Here is a 26,686-nt window from a genome sequence, read left to right as displayed (position 1 = left end):
GGCAGGTTGAAATTCCGGAAGGCCTTTAATGTGAGTGATTATTGCAAATTGAGAAAAGTTTCTTGATGAAACTCGACTAGGTTTTAAAACATGGAATATAAAACTCAATAAGACAGCAGTATCATGAGATATGTGGGGATATTCCTCATCATTCAGATTAGGCTGAGAGTTCCTGGATGTTTTATTTTCTGGTGCAGTGATACCAGGTGGCCAGTAATGATACATGTGCACATAGTTGCATTTATTGTTAAAACAATACAAGAGATTGAGAGTAATTGTGCTGATTGGACTCACCTGGAAGAGCTTAGCACAGTGTTTTAGAACCTAGCCTGAGCAAGTGACAAATGTGTGATGTGGGCATAAGTGTGGTGGTTAACATTAAGGGAGGATGTGACCTGACTGGAAGACAAATTACACGCTCCCCACCTTCAAAGGGGGTCAGACAGGACAGCTCACTCTTATGCCCATTTTACTGCTTAGATTTTCTGGCAGGTAAAGTAAAGTCCAGTGTTCCTGTACACCATACATCTGAGTTCAGGAGCCCGAGGTCACTTATGCATAGATAGAAGAACATCTCCACTGGAGAAACCACTCCACCTAACTATTAATCAGGCACAAACTGAGCTATGATGATGTGGAAATCTAAACTAGTCTGTGCTATGAAGGACCACCTAGCACTTTCATTTCCATATATTCACCAAACCTTTAAACAGTGTTATCATAGCTAACCTTATAAGTGTTTTAACACATGGATGCGCATCTCCTTAAGATCCATGGGGGGAAGAAGACAGCATCTTTTTGAAGAAGGAAAGTTGTGGTTCTAGGTGTACAGTAATAATATGAGGTGTAGCATTGAAACAGTAAAAGTTTAATGGTAGAATGAAGCACACAACTCAACAATGGCACAATTTATTGAAAAGTAAAGTAATCAACACTAGGATCACTGGGCCACAAAGCCACAGAAAGGGAACTTGACTGAATTATAGTCTGGCTGTGAAAAAGTAAATGATCAAGGAGTAAGAAAAGAGGGAGAAGGTAAAGTATAATTATAATTAGAGCAAACATTAGGTGAAACAGGAACAATTTGCTGATTGATATGCCAGTTTATCAATTAGCTATTTCTTTTGAGCCTTCACATACATAATAGCTTTATAATCTGCCACATCATGCAAACAATCAACTGTCCTATGTAACAACTCTGACTCCTGAATGACATATCCTGCATCAAGCATAGATGTTCTCACAAAATCATCTTCGATAGATAGATTTGGAAACTTGAAGCCCTCAACCACGTAATATGTTTGTCCCAGACACGCTATAAATATGAGATATCCTCCACTTTTTACCAATTTCGTGACATTTTTCAGGGCGCTGCAGAATTCCTTTTTGTTGGTCACGTGACACTCCAAGCAATGTTTCAAGAAGATGCAGTCAACCAGGGGCAGGGTCGTCGGAGACAAGGGGTTGCAATTGTTGACATTATATTTAAGAACTTTTGTGGTTTTTCCTCGCAGCACATCTTGCCTCTCCACCCATGTTTCCCTAAAAATAAAGATATTTGTACAGTTAGTACCTGTATTGGTAATATTTAATCATGTTTTTTTCTCCAACTGATGCATCCCTCTTGTTCTATGTAAAGCCCCATCATGCACTTACCTTAGGCCAGACCCTGCACCCTTCCCTGTGTGAAAGCTCATCCCACATTGTAGCCCCTTTGTTTTCTTAGTTATACTATGTTATAACTTATTTAAGATAACCAGAACACGAAAGTGGTGAAAATATTGTTTTTGCTGAGTTTTTACTAGGATATTTCAGTGTTTTGTTTATTTTTTACATTTCCTCCTGTCTCATTCCAAAACTTCAAAATAACATCTCTTTTGCCTTTGTTATTTTTAATTTCAGGATTTTGTTTTACATATGCATGTGTTAAGGTTTTTAGAATCTAATCTAACTTATAATATCACTTTAAACTTTGAATTTCTTGGGTTAATTGATAATGTTTTTAATTGGTCTAATGTCCACCCTGTAGCTTGGTTGTAGGGCCTGTCGTTTGGCCATGCCCTGCAACCAAGCCTATATATGGCCAACTCCCTCTGTGCTTGGGTTCCAGCACAGTGGGAGTATTATTTTTTTTGTATCTCTCACAGACCTCAGCTCTCAAGCTTCTACCCCATTATACTTTGATACTATACATTTGATGAAGCTTCTAAGGTACTGAAGTACAATGGGGTGGATGCTTGCAACATGGGCACCACACGTCTACCACAGTACCTCATGGGAGGGCCACACTGGGTTGAGTGATTGTACAGCGATATCGCTGACTTGATAAAATTATTTAATTTATTACGGGAGGGCTCTCCTTGGGACTCCTCCACACTCTTAACCAGTGCCTGGGTGTCAGGGTTTCCCTGGCCTGGCCTCTTACGCCCTTTTTAAAAAAATCTGTTCAACAGACCGGTCCTTGAGTTGTGTAATGGCTGTCACAACATTTTCCGGAATAGTTTTGTCTGGCTAATTGATTTACATGGGTTATTGAGGTACTGTCATGTGTACCATGATACCACATTGGATGAGGGTAGAAAAGGGTCCCTCACTCAATGGCATTCAAGATATTTTTTTTTAATTGTCCTTACCTATGAATCTATATGCGACATAATGATACAGATGCCAATAATGTATCCTGCAGAGTAGGCATTTCATGACCTCCAAAGTACCTCTTTGAATGTAAATTTCTCAAAAAATCTTGAATGCTCTACCACAGTTGGCATTTGAGATCAAAATGCTCTATAGGAATTAACAGGAGAAATTCATGTTTGGATAGAAGTATTTATGAAATTATAGGGGAAATAAAAGCAGCCACATTTTAGGGTTTTTCGTAAAGGAGGCCAAGTTTAGCTGACATTTGAAATACCCAGTGCTGGATATGGCCCTTTTTGCACGATTATCCCCAAACATTTTGTTTCTTCTTCCTATTTTTTCCTGACCTGCTGTTGTTGGTTTTAGGACTCTGGGAGCTATACCACTGCTGATCAGTGCTAAAGTGCATATGCTCTCTAAATAAATTCAGTAATGGATTGGTGTTTCCATGATTGGTATAGGTGATTTACTTGTCAGTCCCTAGTGGAGTGCACTGAGTGTGCCATGGCCTGTAAATCAAATGCTACTAGTGGGCCTGATGCAATGATTGTACCACCTACATGAGTAGCCCTGAAAAGGTAACTCAGACCTGCCACTTCAGAGTTTGGATGCAGTTTGTTACTGCCATGTTGACTTGGCAAGTGCACCTACTCGCCAGGCCATAACCTTACCTTTTCTTACCTGTTAGTCATCCCTAAGGTAGGACCAAGGTACCCCTGTGGGCAGGGTGCAGTGTAGGTGAAAGGTAGGACATGCCCGGGTGTATGTTGGGCATGTCCTGATAGTGAATTACTACCAATTTCATTTTTCACCATTGCAAGGCTACCTGTTCCCCATAGGACAGACTGGGGAGCTTGTTTATTTCATCCTTTAATCACAAATTGCCCTGGAAACTAGGTAGTACAATAAAGTTTACTATGCCTGAACTCAGAAGTTAAAGATGAATATTTTAGTGATGGTGATTCTTACAATTTGTGTTTGAAAATAACACTTTTCGAAAGTAGGGATTTTATTGCTCAGCCGTCCAGCAAGCCTCTGCCGGGTTTGTGGATTGACTGTCTGGGTTTTGGATGGCAGGGGCTGGGGAGCATCGAACGTTCCAGATAGTCTAGTTGGTCAGGAAAGGGCTGAATAAACCTGGGCTGCATTTAGAGTAGGGGAGGAGATTTCCTTGCACCTGAATGGGCTTGGTCTCTCCTCTGACAATGCTGTCTCCACCTCCTGCCAGGAAGCCATACCAGGAAGGGCATAACTGCTTCTGGCTGGGCATAGACACTCACTGCCTGAGAGGAAAATGATTTTGGGGTATACTTATTGGGGCCCAAGCCGCTGTACTTTAGAACTCTTTTGGTCCAAGAAGATTGCCAAGATGAAGAGCTGGAGAAGCTTTGAAGAGGAACTATCACTATGCTGGGTGCTTTGCTGCGTTGGCCTACAGTGGCTGTTTCTGTATTGGTCAGTGAAAGGATTGAACTGAACTTTCTGCAATCTACTTGTGTGACTTTCTCCAAGGGCTTGCGGTCGAGCTTGACCCCTTGAAGTCTCAGGAACAGCAAAGACTTTCAGTTCTTCTGCCCTCAGCACTGGGGACTGTGTGTTTTGTGTTGCAACAGAAGAAAAAGCAAACCAACGCCATCTATGATGCCACTGTCAACTATTTGTCGTGAAGGCACCGCAGAGGGCACTGCTGCAACACATCACCGCGACCCTGGTCTCACTGACAATGACTGCTGATGCTGCCACCAAGCCACTGCTTATACAGTGAACTGTGGGCACTGCACTCCGCACCGCCTCGCTTCACGATGCTGCCTTGGTATCCCCGACAACGCTCCACACCAAAATCAACGCCACTGCTTGTACTGTGGTTCGAGGGCACCATTTGTAAAGTAACACACTGCCCTCATGCTGCACCACAGCCTTGCCCTACCAACGCCAGTGCCATCGACTCCAGTTCATCAGCCGATGATAGTGCTTCAGCAACGACAATGCAATGCTTGCACTGTGACCTACCAGCACCGCAGCGAGCACCATATTCACTTTGCACCACGACCCTGGTCTCACCGACAACACCATCCGATGCTAACACTGAGCCACTGCACTCACATGAGGGCATCGCACGTTGCTCCACTGCACTTCACACCGCAGCACCCAATGCCTGCCAGCGCTCCTGACTTCAACCGAGAGGAGTTTGATCTGCAACACGTGTGACTTTGAGTGCCATATTGACTCCTGCACCGACCTCTGGCACTGACGCCTGTGTACGCTGTGCTTTTGGTAGCGCTACAAGAGGTCTGCATTTCTAAAAGGTACTGTTTGCGGCTCTTTCTGACACCGTAGCTGGCCTGCAACATCACAGTCAGCCAGAACTGTTTGGATTTGTTTGTTCACAACGCAGTGATAGCCCAGAGAGAGCTATCAACTTCAATGTACTATTTTTCAAGGTTTTTTTGATAACAGAAGATTTCTATGTACTGTATTTTGAATTTGTATTGTATGTGGTCTTGTCTTGAGTATATGAAAATATTTTATATTTTTCTAAACGTTTATGGTGTCCTTTTGTAGTGTTTACACTGTATTACTGTTGGTTATGTGCAAATGCTCTAGAATAAGCCTGACTGCTTGTGCCAAGCTTATCTTGACTAGGAAGAAGGTCCCTATTTGGACAAAGGTACCTATCTCTGCCAACTAGAGACTCCCATTTCTAACACCCAGACATAATATTCCAGAGTTGGCAGGTGGAGCTGAGCAAAACTCCTACCACCCTATTACATTTTCTTGATTTTGGGAACTGTGACTGTCCTAGAAGTTGCAGAGTGCAAACCTCTTCTTGGCATGTACCATGTGAATTTTTTCTTCTGATAGTCAGGGCCTATGCCATGAATAGATTAATATATAGCAAGTAGAGTGCATTAAAAGCTTCTTTTTTGACTGGAAGCCAGTTGAGCTCTACTAATGAATCTGAAACTGATGCATTTATTGGCCTTTGCTTGAAGATAAGTGCAAAACACTTTTATTTCCTCATGACTGTGGTTTGTTATGTGGGCAGTTACCTCCTAATGCAGCACAGCTACATATCTAAGCCCACAGTCAATCTTAATCAACTGAACAACTTCCAACCCATCTCTGGACCCATATTCATTATACTATGATTGAGAAGGCCATCAACAAGCAAATCATAACCTACCTCGAATGTCACCATCTCCTAAACAACTCACAATCAGGATTCAGAAAGAACCACAGCACCAAAATAGAACTCATCACTGCCAATGATAACATTCAAATCATCCTGGACGAAGGAGAAACAGTGGTCCTCATCCTGCTTGACCTCTCTGTAGCCTTTGACACTGTCTCCCATAGCACCCTCATCAGAAGCCTCCTCAAGTTTGATATAGAAGGATCAGCTCTCAAATGTGGAGTCACACAGGGATCAACAATCATCAACATCATCCAATCCAAGATATAACGATCATCTCCTATGCGAGATGACAACCAACTCCTTATTTCTGTGATGGGCAAGACAACCACTACTAGGACCAACTTCACCAACTCCATGACCATGGTAGTAGACTGGACGTGACCCAACTGCCTGCAACTCAACTCCGACAAGAAAGAAGTAACAACATTCCAATGGGAGTCAACCTAGTGGACACTGAATAAATATTGGAATCATCATAGATGACTAGCTCAACATCAGGGCTCAAGTCAGCGTAGTGCGCACCTCCTGATCCCATAACCTACTCATGCTATGAAAGATCGTCAAATGGTTGTCTTGGAACACCAGACGAACCATTACACAAGCACTAATCACTGGGAGGCTGGACTACAGCAATGCTCCCTTCACCAGAACCTCTAAATAACTCTTACACCGAATCTGGACCATTCAGAACAAAGAAGCCTAAAACATTCTATTTTGAAGGTGTAGACCTGTCTAGAGGGAAACTCTTTTAGTTATATGTGGGTATGGTTTGATGAGAGGGGTTTGTGGGTACCTCAACAGAAAACTACAAAACATTCTGTGGCGAGATCGATAGCTGCCGTTCATGGTATTGCACAGAGACTTGGAGCAAAGCCAATCGAAGCCATGCTTATTATCTAAAGATCCAAATGTATTGCCACCGCAAAGTATGGGTCTGCAATCTGGGGTTATAAGCCAGAAGACAAATAGGCAAAAATTATTTTCTCAGGGACCTGCTGTTGGTCCCTTAATCTACCGCTACATTCATTCTACATCAAGAATTAGGCCCTGGCTTGATTTCAGACTTGATGGTCGGGTGCTAGTTGTATGTTGGCTAACCATCTGGTTTAAGCCAGAATTGGTATTGAATCGAGCGATTGCCCGGGAATATGTTTCCATGGAGAGAGCAAGCTGTATTCCATGGCTGCGATATGTTAAAATGACTTTAAGTAAGCTAGGGTTAAAAAACACTTTTTTAACATGATGTTTTAAGAGAGAGAGGAGAGTGAGATAACGAAAAACTCAGTGAGAGTATACCACTTGCTAAAAATGTCACCACTAGTTGAAACGTATCTGAAAATTGTCACTAAGCCTTACCACCACTTCCTTATAATCAGATTTAGTTTTAACCTTATGCATTGTCTCTTAGCAGAACCTCAGGGTCGGAGAAGGGTGAAAGACCTAAGGCCATGCATGTGTGATAGTTTTTCTACTCAGGACACCATGCGCTTTACAAAGTTTTGAGATCACTCTAGCGATATGCATAGAACGTTTCTGATACATTTTTTGACTAGAAATGCTTTACTCAGGTCAGACCTTCACTAGTATATTTGCAGATGCTGTATGACCCCCGGGAGACTTTTAGTCTGAGAAGTTTCGCTGGACAATATGTAATCTGGATCGTTTGCCTTCTCCTGAGATCTTATGGAGAATAATTATTTTTTATTCAGCCTTTTCTATCCTTATCTTTTCTAGCAGTAGCTTGTTTTATCTGTTTTTTATGCTTTTGGCAATGACATTTTTTATAGTACCCAAGTTTATTTAGGACATCTTTAACCTTATTGTTGTGGTATATGTTGTTCTCTGTGTACTTTTATGGCTTTTATTCACCGAATAGAGTGGTTTTGACTAACAGACATATAATCATCTAGCTTCCTCTAAAGGATAGTATTTGAAGGAGTCTTTAGGTGGAGAAATGTGATGAGGGTATTTTTGGTAATTGTGGTGAATTGTGGCTAAGTCCACCAGTTTTGTACTAATAATTGATGAGAATCTTTCCATTCTCATAGAACGGATCGAATATGGTGTGAAACAGTCATTTCTCTTTATATTATAAATGGGATATCAGTCTCAAAATTGTGGGTGTGAGTAATGAGTTTATGTTTTAAAAGCTACATGTCCGCTAGAGTTCAGATTATATAGAGTAGGTAATGTGTCCATTTCTTGATGGGGGTTGAGTTTAGATATTAGAACATTGATCTATAAGATATTTTAAAAGTCCAGGTCACCAAGCTTAAATGTATATTTAATGGTTGAGAGGGGAAGGGATCAGAAGGAGAGCTAAGGCTCTTTCTCACTGCTATTCATTTTTCTGCAGAGTCATTAAAATATTTTTTCCCTTCAATCTTCCATTAGATATTACACCAAAGGGAAGCAAATGAGGAGTTTAATTTTGTTTGATTAAGTTCATAATCTAGATTACAGATAATATGGGCTGTGCTTAAAAGAATTGCAGTGGTGTAGTCAGTGATTAAAATATTTGAATAATTATGGAGCTAAGGATGGGGAAGAGATGTTGAACCAATGTATGCCTTGTCTATTTGGTACCTGTGATGATCTGGTAAGTTAGGGCCATCAAGGTGTTTTGGTAGTCTGACTTTCTTAACTGCTGTCCTCAAAGTTTGAAATTTATATGATCTCTAAGACTCCGCAAGGCCTCCAGAAACTGTTAACCCGTTTCCAGAATTTCTGTGTTGCAAAGGGCCTAGTAATCAACGTGGACAAAACTAAGTTCTTAGTCCTAAATCCTCCAAGGAAATTGGGCCGCCCTCCTATTCTTAATTCTGTTGCCTTGGAGAAAGTATCCGAATTTGACTACCTCGGAATTCGGATTATGGATAGCATGAACTGGTCACCTCACATTGCTAAGATGGTACTCAACCACAAGAGAGTAGGAGGTGCCCTCCTTAGGGAATTCCGTTCATCAACGAGGAGGTCGCTTACCCCAGTAATTGACATCTACAAGGCTAAGGTAGTAACATCAGCCTTGTATGGGGCCGAACTGTGGGGGCATTGCTGTCTGGACGCCTTGGCAACAGCAGAGAGCAAGCTCTTAAAATCCATAATCGCAATCCCTCCGAGCACCCCAACAGTACTGGTGCTGTTGGACACAGGCTGTAAGAACATTAAAGATCAAGCCCGGCTTCGCCCACTCCTTCTATGGACACGTATCTGGAGGGGTGAAGAGTTAAAATCGTATGCTGATGGGTTGGCGGAGATAATGAGCCTGGGCGGTTGGGCAAAAATTAAATGGTTGAGAGATACCAAAAAACTTTTGGAGGAAATCGGACTGGGGGACTGTTGGTTATCAAGATCGGCTCCACCAAAAGAGGTTCTGAAGAGACTATACTGGAATTGGGTTGCGGAACAGTTAGTTATAAACTCGGAACATTGCAAGTCCACAGCTGCCTTTTTAACTGTAAAAGATGCAGTAGTTTTCGAGCCTTATCTTGACCTAATTACTCTTCAAGTTGACCGAGCACTGTATTTTAAATTTAGAGTGGGCTCCCTTCCACTTGGGGCTCTGGTATCAAAGTGGAAATCAGGTGCTCACACGTCCCCTTATTGTGCATGTTGTCCCACTAGGATAGAGTCCATTACGCATATCCTATTCAAATGTCCGGACTATGCAAAGCCCAGGAGTTTTTGGCTTAAACCCCTTTGCCGCAATATGGGCACACGTAGTTATCTAGTTGCCCTGCGCATCCTAATGATGGATACTTCCCCCCCTATTGTATGTGGTATAGCCAAATTTTTAAAACAGTTTTGGTTGATTCGATGCAAGAGACTGGCAGTAGCGGTTTAATTCACTTTTAGCTAATTTATTTGGCATCACATGTCCTTTTATCTTTTTAAATGTGCATTTAATATTGCTTTTTAAACAATGTTTTTTGTAGTTTTGTAAATAGCTGTATTCTGTGTACGCTTACAAGATATCTTGCATATCGAATAAAAGCTTATCAATCATTAAATTTATAATGATATCCAGCGTTTTAAAGAAATCATCAGATAGAAGAGATGGGGGCATGATTATGAGGGAGTGATCAATGGAGGATCAACATTTTGATGATGTCTATGTATCCATCCCCACCATGTGATGTGCTTGGGGGCCATTTGTCTAATCGATCATTAATGTGTAGGACTGTTTTATTTTCATTTGATCTTATGGATAGCATCAACTTTTTTTTTCACTCTATACCCAAGTATTTCATTTGCGTGCTTATGTTTTAATCCTGTATTGCTAGTTGACGAGGTAATGCAATGGTAACTAGGTTGGAGAATGTCTGTCTTGTCTTAATTGAGGTTTTATACACCAACCTGTGCATATTCGTGTATTGTGTCAAGGATAGCTGGCATGGCCAATGTGGCTTATTCTGGAAATATCAGTACATTGTCTCCATATGCTGATAGTTTTTGGGGCCCACTGAAAACATTATACCTGGAATATTTATGTTCATTCTTAAGCTACTGAGGAGGGTTCTAAACCCAATAAAGACAGTAAGAGGGAGAGAGGGCAGCCCTACTTGGTGCCTTCTTTAAAGTAAAGCTGCTGGTTAAGTTACCATTGGTATTTATTTTGGCTGAGGGATGGTCATATAGAGATAGAATCATTTTGTATGTTGTGCCCTAAGTTGAAATCATCTAAAGTGGCTTGTAGAATTGTCCAGGAGACTTTTCAGAGCAATCTTCAGCATCTAGTGCCATGAGATAAGAGGGGTTCCCCAGGGTATTTGCTTTTTCAATAGCATGACTGAAGAGACTAATGTCTGCACTGAATCTGCCTTTAATACAGCCAGTTTCTGAAGGCTGTATTATCAATTGAAGAATTGGTTCCTGTCTAAGAGCTATTTTTTCAACAAAGTTGCAGTCAATATTTATAAGAGATATCAGACAATAGTTTGTCAGTAATTTGGGATCTTTGCCTGACTTTGAGATGTGTATCACAGCTGCATCTGACGGTGTACGATGACCGTTAGTGTGAGTGATCAAAATGAATCAAAAGAGGCTGCAACTAAGATGGCCCACAAGTGCTTCAAAATGTAGAAGGGAAGCCACCAGGTCTTGGGCTTTCCGTGTTTTTAATGAAAAGGTGGCTTTAACAGTATCTTGATGGGAAATGTGCTTGTTTAAAAGTTTTCTTGAGTGAACCTAATTTGAGGGATGCACATTATATGCATGTTGCTTTATTGCTTCTGAAACAGAGTTTGAAATTGAATTGGCAGAAAGATAAAAAATTATCTGAATCTTTAGAGGACAGATTATTGTGGACACAGAAATTAAGGCCTTTTGTTTTTCTTAGATGAGAAGGTAGGGTCTGTTACTTAATATTTTGCTAAAGTTGCATTTACGTTTTACTGGAGTGTCCTGTGTCTCTTTAGAAGGCTTACAAATAAGATTCGTTTCCGTATTTTTTAGGCTGTCCTCTTTGTTTTTGTGGCTATAAATTTTATCATGGTTCAGAACATTTCAATCAATTTGGGGTCTTCTGAAAGGATATTGTTCATGCTCCAGATTTTGGATGGGGACAGTTTGTGAAGGAGAGTATGAGATAGTTATGTTGGCCCGATCAGATATCAAGATCACTTCAATAGTAAAGTAAAGTTGAGCGATCCTCATCTACTAGTAAGTAGCCTATTCTTGAGAATGAGTTAAGCGGGTGGGAGAACAATCTACAATCTTCTCCAGTAGGATTAGCTAGGCTGCCTAAATCCTTAAGTCTACATGTGTTTCACAGATTTAGCATTTATTGTGTGACCTATTAGTTCTGAACATACTTTTAGACATTCTATCAGTAGTTCTATCCCAAAAGAGATTATATTCCCCTCTAATATTAGTTTGGATGTATGGGAAATCATAGATAGCTTTTTGTTTATTTGTAACCAAAACACAGGTTTGTCAGATGTAGGAGCTTACATATTCATCATGTAAACTCAGTTGTATTCTTTTGTACTTTAGTAAGTAGCCATTCCCCTTTATAATCCCATTCTATAGATGTGATTTGGTGGTTTGAGTATTTGGATATGAGTGTTGCTAGCCCATTCTTTTTCATGATAGTTAGAGAACAAGCAACATTGTTGACCAACCTCTATGTGATAGGATAGACTTCTCAATCAGATATCTTCCCTCATTCCTTTTTCTTTTCTTGAAGTTGCACAATATTTCCTTTCAGTTTGCGGCAGTATTCTAGGGTTTGAGGCTAAATCTTTTCACCTGTATTAACTCCTGTAATCATAAGGGTCAATAGATGTCACCCCCGCGATCCCTGGCTTGTCCCGCCCAACCTTAGAACTACCTTTGCAAACTCCAGTTTTGAGGTCCCTGCAACACAGGGGCAGTTCCTTGTTTTCTGCAATTTTTTATTACACTAATCATGAATAATCGTAATTGAAATAGGACCTTGATATAGTGTCAATCACAAGGCTTTTAAATGTATATGGTGTGGGTGCAGGTGAAAAACAATGCTAATACCAATAAGCATTGGTTTGTTCATTCTCAAATAGGTTTGGCTTTGGGTTAGAAGTACAAAAGTAACACTAACATGATGTAGACCTTTGTGAATCTGGGCCTCAGTGCGCTAAAGCAGGGAGAAGTGGTAGTGGCACATTCTTTCTCTCTTCCTATCATGCAACGCAGCTCAGTAAAGGTTTTTGCTATGTTCCGTTGTGTGACTTTTTCTGAATTATTGTCATGAAATCTGTGGCTTTTCATGAGTTCTATTACACACGTTTTTTAATGTCAGACATTTTGAAAGTGCAAAAGTCTGTCCAAACCCTCACCCTTTTAGGCATTTATTGTGCCCTCTATTTGTAGTACACCAATCAGTACAGAAAACATACCTGTTGCCTTGAAGCTCACAAGTCAACTTGGCAGCGTGGCTGCAGTCAAGAGCCCCAGGTGCATTTTTTAGCCATTTCTCCACCTCTGCGATGCATTTATCAGTCGAGCCACCGATAACGATCTCTGTGAAATAGTCACAGGCTGGAAGAATGTAAGGGAAGTAAGGACCAATGGACAACAGCATCAGAGTTTCTCCTTTCACATCACCTGGTTGGAAAAGAGTTCATGAATAGAAATAATATTAAAATCAATAGAAATGCCCTTGGGCAATCTTATTCAATTATTTATAATTTTACAATTTTATTATTATCATTGCTTATAAATAGCAACTGACACCCAACAGGTAACCTGGCGTTGTGATGCATTGTTCAGCTGACTACGGAAGAGACCGTGTCCCCTGCCCAGGAGAGAGTTAGCAGGATACCAGAGAGCATACTCGGGGATAGAGCAAAGTTTTTATCATTTTTCAGAGCTGCAGGATATTGTCTGCTAGTCTAATATCAGATGGAAGTTTATTCCAGAGGCAGGAAGCCGCCTTGCAGAAGGCCAGGGGCGGCTGGTCCATAGGGGCGCGGGGCAGTGCCCCACAAAAGAAACTGCTCACTGCAGTTTGGGCAACAGGAATGTAAGCAGACGAATTGACAGCTTTCACAATTCGTCTGTTTACATTTCCGGCCAGCTGGTGCTTCAGGGGTTAAAGTGCGCATGTCTCCTGCTCTCTCCTGCGCACGCAGGTGAGAGCAGGCTTCCAGAAGATGGTCTAACTGCGCATGTGAGTGAGGAGCGTTGCCCCTCATTCACATTCACACACCATTAGGATGCTGCGCATGCCCAGTATAGTGCATGCGTCTGTAGATAGGTTCCAGCCCGGGCGGTGATGCGTTTTGCGCAAAGTCGCCCCATGCCCTATCAAATGCCAGGATAAGAGGAAACAAGGGTCCGCCGCCCCCCCTCCCCCATCCCCGTCGCATTCGGTCTCCTGATTTGGCGCCGTTAGTATTTCCTGTTGAGCGTTGCAAAGGAGACGTGGGACCGAAGAAGATGCCTCATGCCTGGTAAGTTTAATTCATTGCATTAAAATGTAACCCACCCCTCTCCGCGCGGTTACCCCCTTTCCCCCTAGCCCCCTGATTCATGGCGGCCGTGACTGGAGTTGTTCCACCGGCCGGCTGCCCCATATAACAATTGTGGCCTTATATTACTGTGTAGAAAACCCGCCCGCACTTCCCAGAACACAGAGATAAGAAGCCCCAGGCAGATGACAAAAAGATTTCACTTAGAACAGAGGAAGACAGTCTGTAAAAGTATGAAAACCGAAATGAACATGCATTTTCCTGTGCAGAAAACGTTTTTCACTAAACTCTTAAACACACTGAATGAAGTAACAATGCAGTCATTTGACAGGTGTAATGATAATATAAGATCCCTTCTACTAATTCTAATTCCAATATTGTAGTTTATTAAGCAATGTAATACCCACAACATATCGGTTTGCCCTCATGCATGAATGAATGATGGATGCAGGATGGATGCAGGATGGATGGGTGGGTGGATGCATGAATGAATGATGGATGCAGGATGGATGGGTGGATGGATGGATGGATGGGTGGATGCATGAATGAATGATTGATGCAGGATGGATGCAGGATGGATGGGTGGATGGATGGATGGATGGATGGGTGCATGAATGAATGATGGATGCAGGATGGAGGGGTGGATGGGTGGATGGATGGATGGGTGGATGGGTGCATGAATGAATGATGGATGCAGGATGAATGAGTGGATGGATGGATGGGTGGATGGATGGATGGATGGATGGATGGGTGGATGCATGAATGAATGATGGATGCAGGATGGATGGGTGGATGCATGAATGAATGATGGATGCAGGATGGATGCAGGATGGATGGGTGGGTGGATGGATGGGTGGATGATGGATACAGGATGGATGCAGGATGGATGGGTGGATGGATGGGTGGATGCATGAATGAATGATGGATGCAGGATGGATGCAGGATGGATGGGTGGGTGGATGGATGGGTGGATGCATGAATGAATGATGGATGCAGGATGGATGGGTGGGTGGATGGATGGGTGGATGCATGAATAAATGATGGATGCAGGATGGATGGATGGATGGGTGGATGCATGAATGGATGCAGGATGGATGATGGATGGGTGGATGGATGGGTGGATGGATGGATGGGTGGATGCATGAATGAATGATGTATGGATGCAGGATGGGTGGGTGGGTGGATGGATGGGTGGATGCATGAATGATGTATGGATGGATGCAAGGTGGTTCGGGCTCGCTCGCTCGCTGCGGTGCAATATGCAAATTAGTTTACGCCTCACCACTTTCAAATATCACCAACCGCCCCTGCAGAAGGCCCTGCCTCCTGATTTAACTTTCTTGACTCGATGCACCCTCACCAGATTAGCCGATGAAGAGCGAATCGTTCAGGGAGGGGCATACCATGAAAGCTTCTCCTGCAGGGATTTAGATCCATGTCCATACAGGGCCATAAACACTATGCACAGTGCCGTAAGTTGCATTCTCTGTGAGACTGGCAACCATTGCAAATCTGAGAGTGCCTGAGACTTAGTTAATTCAGTGACTCCATACTTTTAACAATTAGGATAATCTACAGTTTTTTAATAGATCTGCAAAAAGATTAGAATAACCCACAGAATGCAGGAGAACTTGAGTTTGAAAAGCAATATGGAAATTCCAACAAATATTAGTGGAGAGCCTCCTTGGTGATATAACCCTCTCTTGTTTGTTGCATCTCCATTCTGATTCCACTGAGGTCTTTATCACCCAATTTAGTTGCCACGGTCCATCAAGCAAAGCATTCTGTCACTCCTGCTGCTAGCATCTTTTTTCTTATTTTTAATCTTTTTATGTTTTGCCTTTTACTTTTTCTTGGTTATTATAGAGTTTTTCTTTATAGTTGGTCAGCACAAGACAGCAGCAAGGTAAGTGAAAGCTTTTCCCCAAACTTTAAACATGCTCATCCACGGCAAGAGGCATTCAGCCCTGGTTGCTTTGCCAATCAGACTGGGGAGGCTTACTTTATTCAACACTGTCATATCTCCGTAGGAGAGTGTTTTGAGGCATGCAACCTTTCAGTATAACAGTCATTGCACTGTGATACTGGGAGGGTGATTAGGGAGGGCACAGGACCTTCAGGTGGAGATGCTGACTAGTAAGGTGAGTGTTCTGTGCTGCTGTTTTCCCACTGTGTCGTGGACTCGTGGTCCCCGTTTGCTCCTGGAGAGGAGAAAGAGGGCCTGCTTAAAGTGACATGACTCCAGTACCAATAACCACACCTTTGAGGTAGGCGTGTCCATTTTCCTCACCTATGATTCCACTCAGGCAAACTTAAGCCCCAAGAACAAGCACAGGAAACAGGCGCCGGCCCCCAAACAGGGGTCCAGTCACTTATGCGTGAGCATGCATAATGCAACGCTCCTCCAACCCAGGGGCTACTTGTTTGATGCTTACTCAGAAGAGTTTAGCAATGTTTTCAATGATGTGTTCAACGCCAAAATAGAACCCATCTTCTCAAATCTAACGCCTATTGAATTTAAATTGTTATAGATTCCGGACTGTTCCAAATATCGTTCACCGGGACATTATATTTTATTGTGTGGTGCATTGAATAAGGCCTTTCCTGCTCAGACATTGAGTTTGCAATAGAACATGATTAGGTACGAACTTTCTCAGCCTTGCAGCATGATAAACATTGTTTTCTTGGGTACCTCTGTCCCATTAGACCCATCAGTCTCTACCTCAGGATTTATTGTACAATAAGTCTCTCTGCCTATGCCTGCCAAGTCAGTTAACCTGAATGTAGCAGTCTTGTGGAATGTTCCCTCCTTAATGATGTCTACATCAGAATCCTTTGAGAAACTGAAAATAAAAGTGGTTAGTTGGTTAGACTTGCACTCTAGTATCGGCTAGCAGATATATCGTTTTATCAGTATGGTTTGAAGGGTGAATTTAAGAGGTGGTCTGTGGATTGTTGTGTTGTGATAAACTTTAGTGGACCCACCATAGCCCCACTTGTTTAGACTCATTTTGATCTTCTAGACAATCTAATGCTCATGCACTGCCCCTTGGGTATTCACGTAGGCCATAAAGGGTTTGTCACACCATCTGGAAACAGGTTGCACAGGAGCAGGTCTCTCAATCAATCAATCAATCAATCAATCATAACACTTGTATAGCGCACTACTCACCCGGAAGGGTCTCAAGGCGCTTGGGGGAAGGGGTCAGCTACTGCTCGAACAGCCAGGTCTTGAGTTGTCTCCTGAAGGCGAGATGTTCCTGGGTCAGCCGAAGGTGGATGGGGAGGGAGTTCCTTGTCTTGGCCGCCAGGTAGGAGAAGAATCTGCCTCCGGCGGTGGCTCTTCGGATGCGTGGTACGGCGGCGAGGGCGAGGCTAGTAGACTGTAGCTGGCGGGTGGGCGTGTAGAAGGTCAGGCAGTCGTTGAGGTACTTGGGGCCCAGGTCATGGAGAGACTTGTGTGCGTGGGTGAGGAGCCTGAACGTGATCCTCTTGTTGACAGGGAGCCAGTGCAGGTCCCTCAGGTGGCCGGAGATGTGGCTGCGTCGGGGGATGTCCAGGATGAGTCGGGCGGAGGCGTTCTGGATGCGTTGGAGTCTTTTCTGTAGCTTGGCTGTGGTTCCGGCGTAGAGGGTGTTTCCGTAGTCCAGTCAGCTGGTGTTTAGGGCCTTGGTGACCGTCTTCCTGGTTTCGGTCGGGGTACATAGGAAGATCTTGCGAAGCATGCGTGGGGTGTGAAAGCATGATGAGGAGACGGCGTTGACTTGTCTGGTCATCGAGAGGGAGGAGTCCAGGATGAAGCCCAGGTTACGTGCATGGTCTGTTGGCTTGGGAGCGGTGCAGAGGGCTAGAGGCCACCAGGAGTCGTCCCAGGTGGAGGGCGATGGTCCCAGGATGAGGACTTACGTCTTGTCTGAGTTCAGTTTCAGGCGGCTGTTCTTCATCCATTCGGCGACGTCTTTCATCCCTTCGTGTAGGCTAGTTCTGGCGGTGTCGGGGTCTCTGGTGAGGGAGAGGATCAGCTGGGTGTCGTTGGCGTAGGAGATGATGTTGAGGTTGTGTTGGCGTGCGATGGCGGCAAGAGGTCTCATGTAGACGTTGAAGAGGGTGGGGCTGAGTGATTATCCTTGCGGAACGCTGCAAATGACTTCGGTGGCCTCGGATCGAAACAGGGGGAGGCGGACTCTCTGTGTTCTTCCGGTGAGGAACGAGATGATCCACTCCAGTGCCTTCTCTTGGATGCCGATGTTGCTGAGGCGTTGGACTAGGGTGCGGTGGCAGACAGTGTCGAACGCTGCAGAGAGGTCCAGGAGGATGAGTGCAGTCTCGGTTCTGTGGTTGGCTCTGAAACCAGACTGCGAGGGGTCGAGGGATCCGTTCGTCTTGAGGAAGGCGGCAAGCTGTCTGTTGACGATCTTCTCGATGACTTTGACAGGAAAAGGGAGGAGCGAGATGGGGCGGAAGTTTTTGAGATCGGTGGGGTCTGCTGTTGGTTTCTTCAGTAGGGCGCTGAGCTCAGCATGCTTCCAGCTCCCTGGGAAGGTGGTGGTGTTGAAGGAGGTGTTGATGACGTCCCGGAATTGGGGTGCAATGGTGGAGTCGGCCTTGTTGAAGACGTGGTGGGCGCAGAGGTCGGTTGGAGATCTGGAGTGGATGGTGTTCATCGTGTGGCCTGTGTCTTCGGTGGTCACCGTGGTCCAGGTGCGGAGGGTGGCGGGTTGTGGGCGTTGGTTCGACGGTTGGGTGCGTGGACGGAGCGCCGAAACAGTTTTTGATGTCGGCAATCTTGGGGTGGAAGAACGAGGCGAGAGAGTCGCAGAGATCTTGTGAGGGATTGATGTCGTTGTTGCCGGTGCTGGGGTTGGAGAACTCCTTGACGATGCTGAAGAGTTCCTTGCTGTCGTGGGCGTTGTTGTCCAGTCGTTCCTTCAGTGATTTCTTCTTGGTGGTGCGGATGAGCTGGTGGTGCTTGCGGGTGGTGTGTTTGAGGGTGGTCCTGTTGTTAGTGGTCTGGTCGAGGAGCCAGGCTTTCTCGAGGGTGCGGCAGGTCTTCTTGGAGTCCTTGAGTTCGTCGGTGAACCAGGAGGCCTTCTTGCTTCTGGGACTGCTGGGAGGGTTCTTCAGTGGTGCGAGGTCATCGGCGCAGGCGATCAGTCGCTGCGTGAGGTTGCGGGCTGCTTCGTTGAGGTCCGTTGTGCTGGCGGGTGGGTTCTGGCAGAGGAAGGTGGTGAGCTGGTTGGCGGTGATCTTGCTCCAACTCCTGTGAGGAACCTGTTGCGGGTGGTGGTGGGTTGTGGTTCTTCTGAAGCTGGAGTGGACTCAGCTGTGGTCGGTCCAGTGGAGTCTGGTGGAGTGGCTGAAGGTGATGTGCTTGCTGGATGAGAAGACGGGATTAAGCGTGTGGCCGGCGTAGTGGGTTGGAGATGACTAATATCTCCTTCCGTTGTGTCTCCAGTTTTACAGAAAAGGTACTGATGTGTCCATTTGACTAATCTTGATACCTGTGATTGACCTATTCCCCTTGTTCTATCCTTGCCCCCTCCTGTTTTCTTGGGCATAACCCACCTGTGGATATCTTGGCCAGTAACTCTTTTGATGTTCTGTTGTTCTCTTGGAATATTGCAGGACTGGCAGCTACGTGTATTCATTATAATTGGGTGCATTTTGTCAAGAAATACCATGTGATTTGTCTTGAAGAAACATGAGAGGAGCAACAACTCTTTTACCTAGAACGATATAAAAGTTGTGTAACTTTGGCTGTGGCATTAGCATTGTCAGGGTTGCCTTCTTGCAGTGGAGATTTTTCTATTGGGTTGGTATTGTTATGAGGTTTTATACTCATTTATGTATAACTTGTATTTATATTGTGTGTATGTTACTATGAATATAGGAAGATACGATGTTCTTTTATGATAAATAACTTAACCTAATAAAGATTTACTTCAACTAGTAAGGCATGTTTAATATTTTGTAGTTGTTATAATTGATGTACAACTTAATAAAGTTGCTAAGACACTTGCTTTGCATCTTGGCTTTTAAAAATGTGAAACATTTGAACAGTTGCGAAAAACAGAAAATTGAAATAAAAAAGATGTCTGCATGATTGTGTATACACCTCTCTAAAAATCAGGGCAGCAAGAAGAATGGGAGGGGGCACAATGGGGAACAAACACACCCCAACCCTACTAAATATATCAGAGGAATGGGTAGACAAGATGTTGCTGCTTAACACACACTCATATTGACAAATGAAATGTTTCTACACTGTTGCTCTGGTGCTCAGGGCAGCTGTTGCAGAAAATATGCATATTGGCATGTAAAGGTCAGGCCAAGTAAACTCTATAAAAATGACTATCTGAGATGAGACTCCCTTTATTCTGGTCTTCCTGATTTGACATGTTGTCCTGTGGAGATATCATTTAATACCCAAAGCGAAGCATGGTGAACACAAAGCAGGCCCCCTCAAAGTCAAGACCCCACAAATGGTCCCATGTATCACCACCATTGATGTCTTACTGTCATGGGGGGTGGAGATGGTCCCCCTTTTGCTCTTCCAAGTTTCCCCCAGCATTCTGGTTATTCCACTCTGCATCACAAAGCTCACAACTCAAATGAGGCCAGTGCATTAGAGGGAAACCAGGACATGACTCCAGTACCAATAACCACACCTTTGTGGTAGGCGTGTCCATTTTCCTCACCTATGATCCCACTCAGCCAAGCTTAAGCTCCAAGAACAAGCAAAGGAAACAGGCGGCAGCCCCCAAACAGGGGTCCAGTCACTTATGCGTGCGCTTGCAAACAGAGATAATGCAACGCTACTCCAACCCAGGGGCTACTTGTTTGATGCTTACTCAGAAGAGTTTAGCAATGTTTTTAATGATGTGTTCAAAGCCAAAATGGAACCCATCTTCTCAAGGCTAGTGGCTATTGAATTCAAATTGTTATAGATTCCGGACTGTTCGAAATATCGTTTACCAGTACCTTATACTTTATTGTGTAGTGCATTGAATAAGTCTTTTCCTGCTCAGACATTGAGTTTGCAATAGAATATGGTTAGGCCAGAACTTTCTCAGCCTTGCAGTATGACAAACATTGTTTTCCTGGGTACCTCTGTCTCATTAGACCCATCAGTCTCTACCTCAGGATTTAATTTACAATAAGTCTCTCTGCCTATGCCTACCAAGTCAGCTAACCTGCATGTATCAGTCTTGTGGAATGTTCCCTCCTTAATGATATCTACAACAGAATCCTTCGAGAAACTGAAAATAAAAGTGGTTAAGTGGTTAGACTTGCACTCCAGTTTCAGCTAGCCGATATAAGGTTTTGAAAATATGATTTGAGGGGTGAACTGGTTGGGGTCTGATTTTAAGAGGTGGTCAGTGGATTGTTGTGTTGTGATCAACTTTAGTAGACCCATCATAGCCCCACAGAAATGTGAGGAAAATGTGTTTTTGTACTTTTTTTAGATTTGTAAGGGATACTGGGTAACAGAACCTAGCGATAGACGGTCAAGTCACCCCACCCTGTATTCCCCTTGGTGTTTTTAAAAATGTTCAGGGTGTGGGGGTATTGTCATGCCCATTTTGGGCAGCCGCTACCCCTACACAGATAAAAAATTAAATCATTGGCGTCAAGTTGAAGTTTCTGCCCCAGGAGGGGGCAGAAAGGCTGTAATGGTGAAGGGGTGTGGGGGCATTGGCATGCCCACTTTGGGCAGCCCCCACCCTAATTGCAAATGGCAACAAAAAATCACTGGCGCCAAGGGGGCTTTCTGCCCCCTGTAGGGGCAGAATGGGGGCTACCCCCAGGGGTGGCAGAAAGGCTGAAATGGTGGCAGCAGTGGGGGCATTGAGGTGCCCATTTCAGTCAGCCCCCACCCAAAAAACGTGCGCGCTGATCATCATTTAACTGAATTGGGGAGCCTCAGGAGCTGGGGAAGCTCTTCCCCGGGTCCCGAGGCTACAGTGGAGAAATAGAAATCACTCTGGTGCCTGCACCAGAAGAATTTCCAGGGCCATGTGTTGTGACAGCCGGGAGCCGTCATGCTCACATGATCACTGCTGCGCATGTTGGCCCCTGGCTATCGTGAGCATGGAAGGGGTTAACCCACATACTATTTCTGAATTTGTGCCGACATAAGGAGCAATTGAAATCCCCCACCCAATAGATACACAGGGGCTGCCACTTCCCCGCAATCTTATCAATTTCCTCCTTAAGATTAACAATAATGTCACATCTATTTGAATCAAAACATTGAAGTACCAATTAATTCAAAGTTTCTTGACCTGAAACAAATTAAAAAGCATAATCAGTTGATACCAATGTGAATCGATAACAGACTATGCTTTGATAGACCCGTATTTGAGAGCAATCAATGTCGCCAGTCCTCCTTTCGCTCGGCCTACTGGTGAGGCGATTGCATGGACATTAGGTGGAACAGTAACCATCTAACTCAAAAGTCTCCCTGGACCATGTTTCCTGGGTACAGATAATATCAAAAGCATTTACATATTTTAACATCTTTGGTGCTCATCACGAGACCAGCTCGTCATGAGTCACAATGGAGCTGCCCTCATGACGAGCTGGTCTCATCATAACGGTTCTGCTCTGCCCAAGCGCGATTGATTTCCATCCTGTGTGGGCGCAATAATCAATGGGTGGGGTCGTGACGAGACCAGCTGGTCATGAGCACAGTTCCACTGTGACTCATGAGGAGCACCGCGGCGCCGTGCTCACCCCCACCCCTGCACCATGGAGGAATTACCCACGCAGGGAATGGGTTAACCACATTTTGTCCTCTAATTTAGAGCTGATGCTGGCAATGTTCCAAGAAAGAATTCTAAAAGGACAGGTTTTTGCGGCCTTGTACCTGTCTCCTCCCTATAACTAACCAGCATGGAGTCCAAGCCTGACACCTCAATCCTAAATGTTGTGAGATAGAAGGGCCAGAAAACACATCCCAAGCCTCCAACTCATCATTATTAATAAAAGTGTCAGATTGTTTATGTAAGTGAAGATCCAAGTAGTTTATCCCCAGCTTGTTCTCTTCAGTTCTGTCCACTGAATGATGAAATTCCCTGGTTACCCCTCCTGTCATTAACATCTTGCTTGGGCTAGTCAATAAGCATAGTCAATCACTTTCTGTTAAACCAGACAATGCTTCAAAGTGGTTGAAGTGGAACCATATGGGGGGCTGAGGGATGGGGCTTCTATTATGAAGATGTGGGCAAGGCATATTGCCCCCTTGATGGGGAGGATAAAAAAAGCCCATTGGGTAGGCCTGTGTCCGTTCCAGAGGGGAGTATCCTAAGATGACATTGGGCAAAGTCCACCCACCTCTCATCATTAAAATTTTGGACCACACAATCATCTTCTCTAACTTTTTGTGTTTTCCCCAACCAGCTCATCCGCCTTGCCATTTTGATGTGCTTGTGCCAGTTTACCTGGGTCTGTATTTTACTGGTGCATCAATACACACATTTGTTAATGATGCTCTGACAGCTTTCACGGTGACCTGGTAGACCTGGCCGAGCATAGGAACCCCTGTCAGGACCATTGTGTAGGGGGTACACTCTGGGGGGAGGTTTAATATGATATTATAATCCTGCCTGGATGACTGGATTCCCATATTAGGCATTTTTCGTTCCCTAGGCTCCCTCTTTGATACCTTTCAGAGCTCAGAGTTCAGGGTTAGGTTCCCTTTGTTCACTGTTAACCCTCCTCTATTGACCACTTGCCTGGGGTTGCAGCTCTATTTCAGGAGCTAAGAAGTTATCCCTAATCTGGGGAAGATCTCATATATTGGCCTCTATAAATGGCTATACCTTGATATAATGCTGTCCTTCCATTCTTGGGAGCACCAAGGTTAGCACTTTTTTCCCCTCTCTATCACGCCTTTACCCAGAGAACATCTTTCATTGAAACCATTTTTTTCGCTGTGCTCCCCCCTGTCAACAACAATTGGCCAAGCTCTATGCTATGTGGGCCAGCCACGATAAGATAAGCTCCAGGGAGTCTGGCACTTTTTTACCAAATCGGGCTGACATCATGTCCACATCAGACAAAGTCTTTGACTTTACAGGTCCTCCTCCCCCTCAGGGTCTTCCCACAGAAGTAGGGAGGTTTTGTTTTGTTCTTTTAATCTTTGCCAAAGTCCAATTATCAGTCCCAGACCCAGTCCCAGTCTGGTCGATGTGCTTCCATTTTCCCCCAACCCCATTTTTGGCTCCTGTGATTGTTGGTGGCACAACATCCAAGCATTTTTGCTCACTTTCAGGGCTCAAGATAATGACAGTGGGTGAAAGTACAATTGGGGGTTCTTCTTGGAGAATGGGGGGTTACAGGTGTTATTTGGTTAGAGTCCTCTACCGTTATCAGAAGGACAGCCTGGGCAGAGACCGTGTTCGTGGTTGCAGGCAATGGTATTGGGCCCAGCGAATGACTTCATTCGGCCAATTCAATTTCTTTATTGAGAGCCCCCACAGCCTTCTGTAAGAAGCCGTCCAATGTGGCAAATGAACATTGAGGCACAGGCGTAGGTTTCTTTCTCCCTATCTCGGTGAAAAACAGAAGTCCTCAATGTGCAAATGCAATTTTCAATGAGGGTGAGTGTTGTTTCCCTACCATTCCAGCCCCTCTCCTTACTTCTGCTTTTGTCTGATGTCTCCAAAAATAGATCCAAGCGATGTGGCCCAGCCCGGCCTCCTCCGGCCGCAGGATCCAGCCGCTGCACTTATGCACCACCGGTTGTGAAATAACTGCTGGTAGGTGCTGGGAGTCCGCTTTGTTGGTGGCCGTTCCTCTCACGGTGATTGAATTACTGGCTTCCTGTGCTGCGGGATCCCGCCAATGTACTTATGCGCCTCTGGCCGTGGGATGGCTGCTGGGCGGTGCTGGGACTTGGAGTCAGATTCATTGATGGCCGTTCCCCTCATGGCGATGAAATTATGGGATTTAGTGAACCAGCCTCACAATTTGTCGCACCCATGTCTTATACTTTCCATAGCCCTGCGTATGACCTACTCACTGTCATTGAGACTAAAACAAGTAGTCATCTGACTATGCTTATTGTACTTCTCTGAGGGATGTTTCTCTTTAACTGACTGCAGGGCTGATTCATAAGTTGGTGGAGAGGGATCTCTTGCAGTGTTAAATGAGTTCCTTCCGCACCAACATAGTGGTCCATCCTCCTGAGTGAAGTGTACGCAAACTATTGTTTGACAATGGCAGGGATTACTCCTTCTCTGTGGTCCAGCTTCTCCAATGCCAATGAACTAATGGCTGTTAGAGAATTGGCCGTATGTCCACCCACATATTTTAGATGGACAGACATAAGCAAATTTCAATGCCAGTTACTGCCAGGAAATAACTCAGTAGTAAGGGGCACTGAAAGGTGCTTAATGCATCCCATCAAACTCGGAGTAAATTTCAGAGGCTTGGGGAATTATTCTTTTTTTATTTGAAAAAAGAAAATCCAGCTTTGGAATTTACTTTTGAAAATTAAGAACAATTTTTAATTTTGCTATACGGAGCCTCTTTTATTCACAGAGCTGTACAGTAAAGTTACACTACACTTGCACAAAACCCCTTGACTGTGATTGCTGTCAATACTTGAAATGTTCATCAACCAGATGGATATTTAAACATTTGTCTGTGATGACCTTCATAATGGTGACTGAGTAATTTACTCAATCATCCTGATGAAGTACTGTGCAACTGCCAAGTTACACATCAGACCCCAAGTCACTGTTATCATTACACAACATTTAGCTGAGGCCTTTGCAGGATTTCCATAGACTTTTAAAGCTAAACATAGGAGTCAACAATGCAAAGATAGTAGACACACCTTCAAGTTGGGTTTTGATGCTGGAGGTGAATGTGTTGCACTGCACTGTGCCTTTAGCAGTTTATTGTGTACCTTCATGTATTGTGTTTAGGGGTAGGTGGAGCCCAGAGTTTCCCTCTGTGTGATTCCACAGAGTTACATGAAAACTCAGCGAGATTCATCAAGTTCTGTGAATGCCTAAATCAGTATTTTGCATTGCTCATGCTTATTTTGAGCACTGGACGCTTGTTCTGTGCTGCCAGATCAATGCAAACAGCCCTATGTGGTGTGCCAGAATGCACTTCTTCTTTGCTGCCGCTCGAGTAGATTTTCTACTCAAACAGCAGCTTTCTCTGTACAAACCGGTCGCAAACGCCTGAATTGATAAAATCTGACTGGGTGTCCTAATAGACCCTGAAAATGGAACTAGGGGACACCAATTCTCAATTGTGCTTGCCAACTTACCATTGGCGAGCTGCGGATAAGAAACAACTCTGCCATACAGCGGTTGGCAGAGTACAGAGAATTATTTGTTGTTTAAGTGCATTTTCATCATATTCATTGACTAAAGTCAGAAAGAAGAAACTGATAAAGCTTGTGCTGTCAATTTCCTTTCCCTGTTTGTTATTACATTCACATCACACTCATATCTCAACTGCTTTATCTGATGACAAGATCAAGTGACCAGTAATTAATATACATATTATATATTTTTACCAGGAAACCAGAATTGGAAAAATCTGTGATTGTCAAATTAAATCTATTTTCACCAGCATGTCCAAGGTTTCAATGAATACCAGCATGTTATCTCAAGTGAAGTGCTTCTCCCGTCACCCACTATAGGCTTATATTGTACTTAAGACACACATACAGGTGTTATAGATTGGAAGGACCACTTACCCAAAGAGAAGGTTTTGTTCAATCGAGTGAATATCCATTTAACAGAATCTTCTTTAAAGCCAGAATTCTCTCCTGTGTATGTGTCATGCATTGCCTTGGGATCCAGGTGTTGGTCATGAATTGCTTTCAGGGCAGCAAAAGACGCCATTCTTGAAGGTACAAAATGACAAGTTGTACTTC

The 26,686-nt window shown here is 44.0% G+C and overlaps 1 protein-coding gene across 1 annotated transcript; it reads right to left on the bottom strand.

Annotated features, from left to right (window-relative positions):
* Nucleotides 1–895: 895 nt before the first annotated feature.
* LOC147718225 (indolethylamine N-methyltransferase-like) lies at nucleotides 896–26,686 on the bottom strand. The gene is made up of 3 exons (XM_086966647.1): nucleotides 26,507–26,686; nucleotides 12,709–12,916; nucleotides 896–1,542 (listed from the first exon to the last, which is right to left on the bottom strand). The coding sequence occupies exons 1-3, from the start codon at nucleotides 26,652–26,654 to the stop codon at nucleotides 1,116–1,118; spliced, it is 783 nt and encodes a 260-aa protein (XP_086822773.1). The 5' UTR covers nucleotides 26,655–26,686; the 3' UTR covers nucleotides 896–1,115.

This window comes from Lissotriton vulgaris, chromosome 4_1, assembly GCF_964263255.1.
Source record: "Lissotriton vulgaris chromosome 4_1, aLisVul1.2, whole genome shotgun sequence".
In the NCBI taxonomy this organism is placed as follows: domain Eukaryota; kingdom Metazoa; phylum Chordata; class Amphibia; order Caudata; family Salamandridae; genus Lissotriton; species Lissotriton vulgaris.
This window is presented reverse-complemented; position numbering and strand designations above follow the sequence as displayed.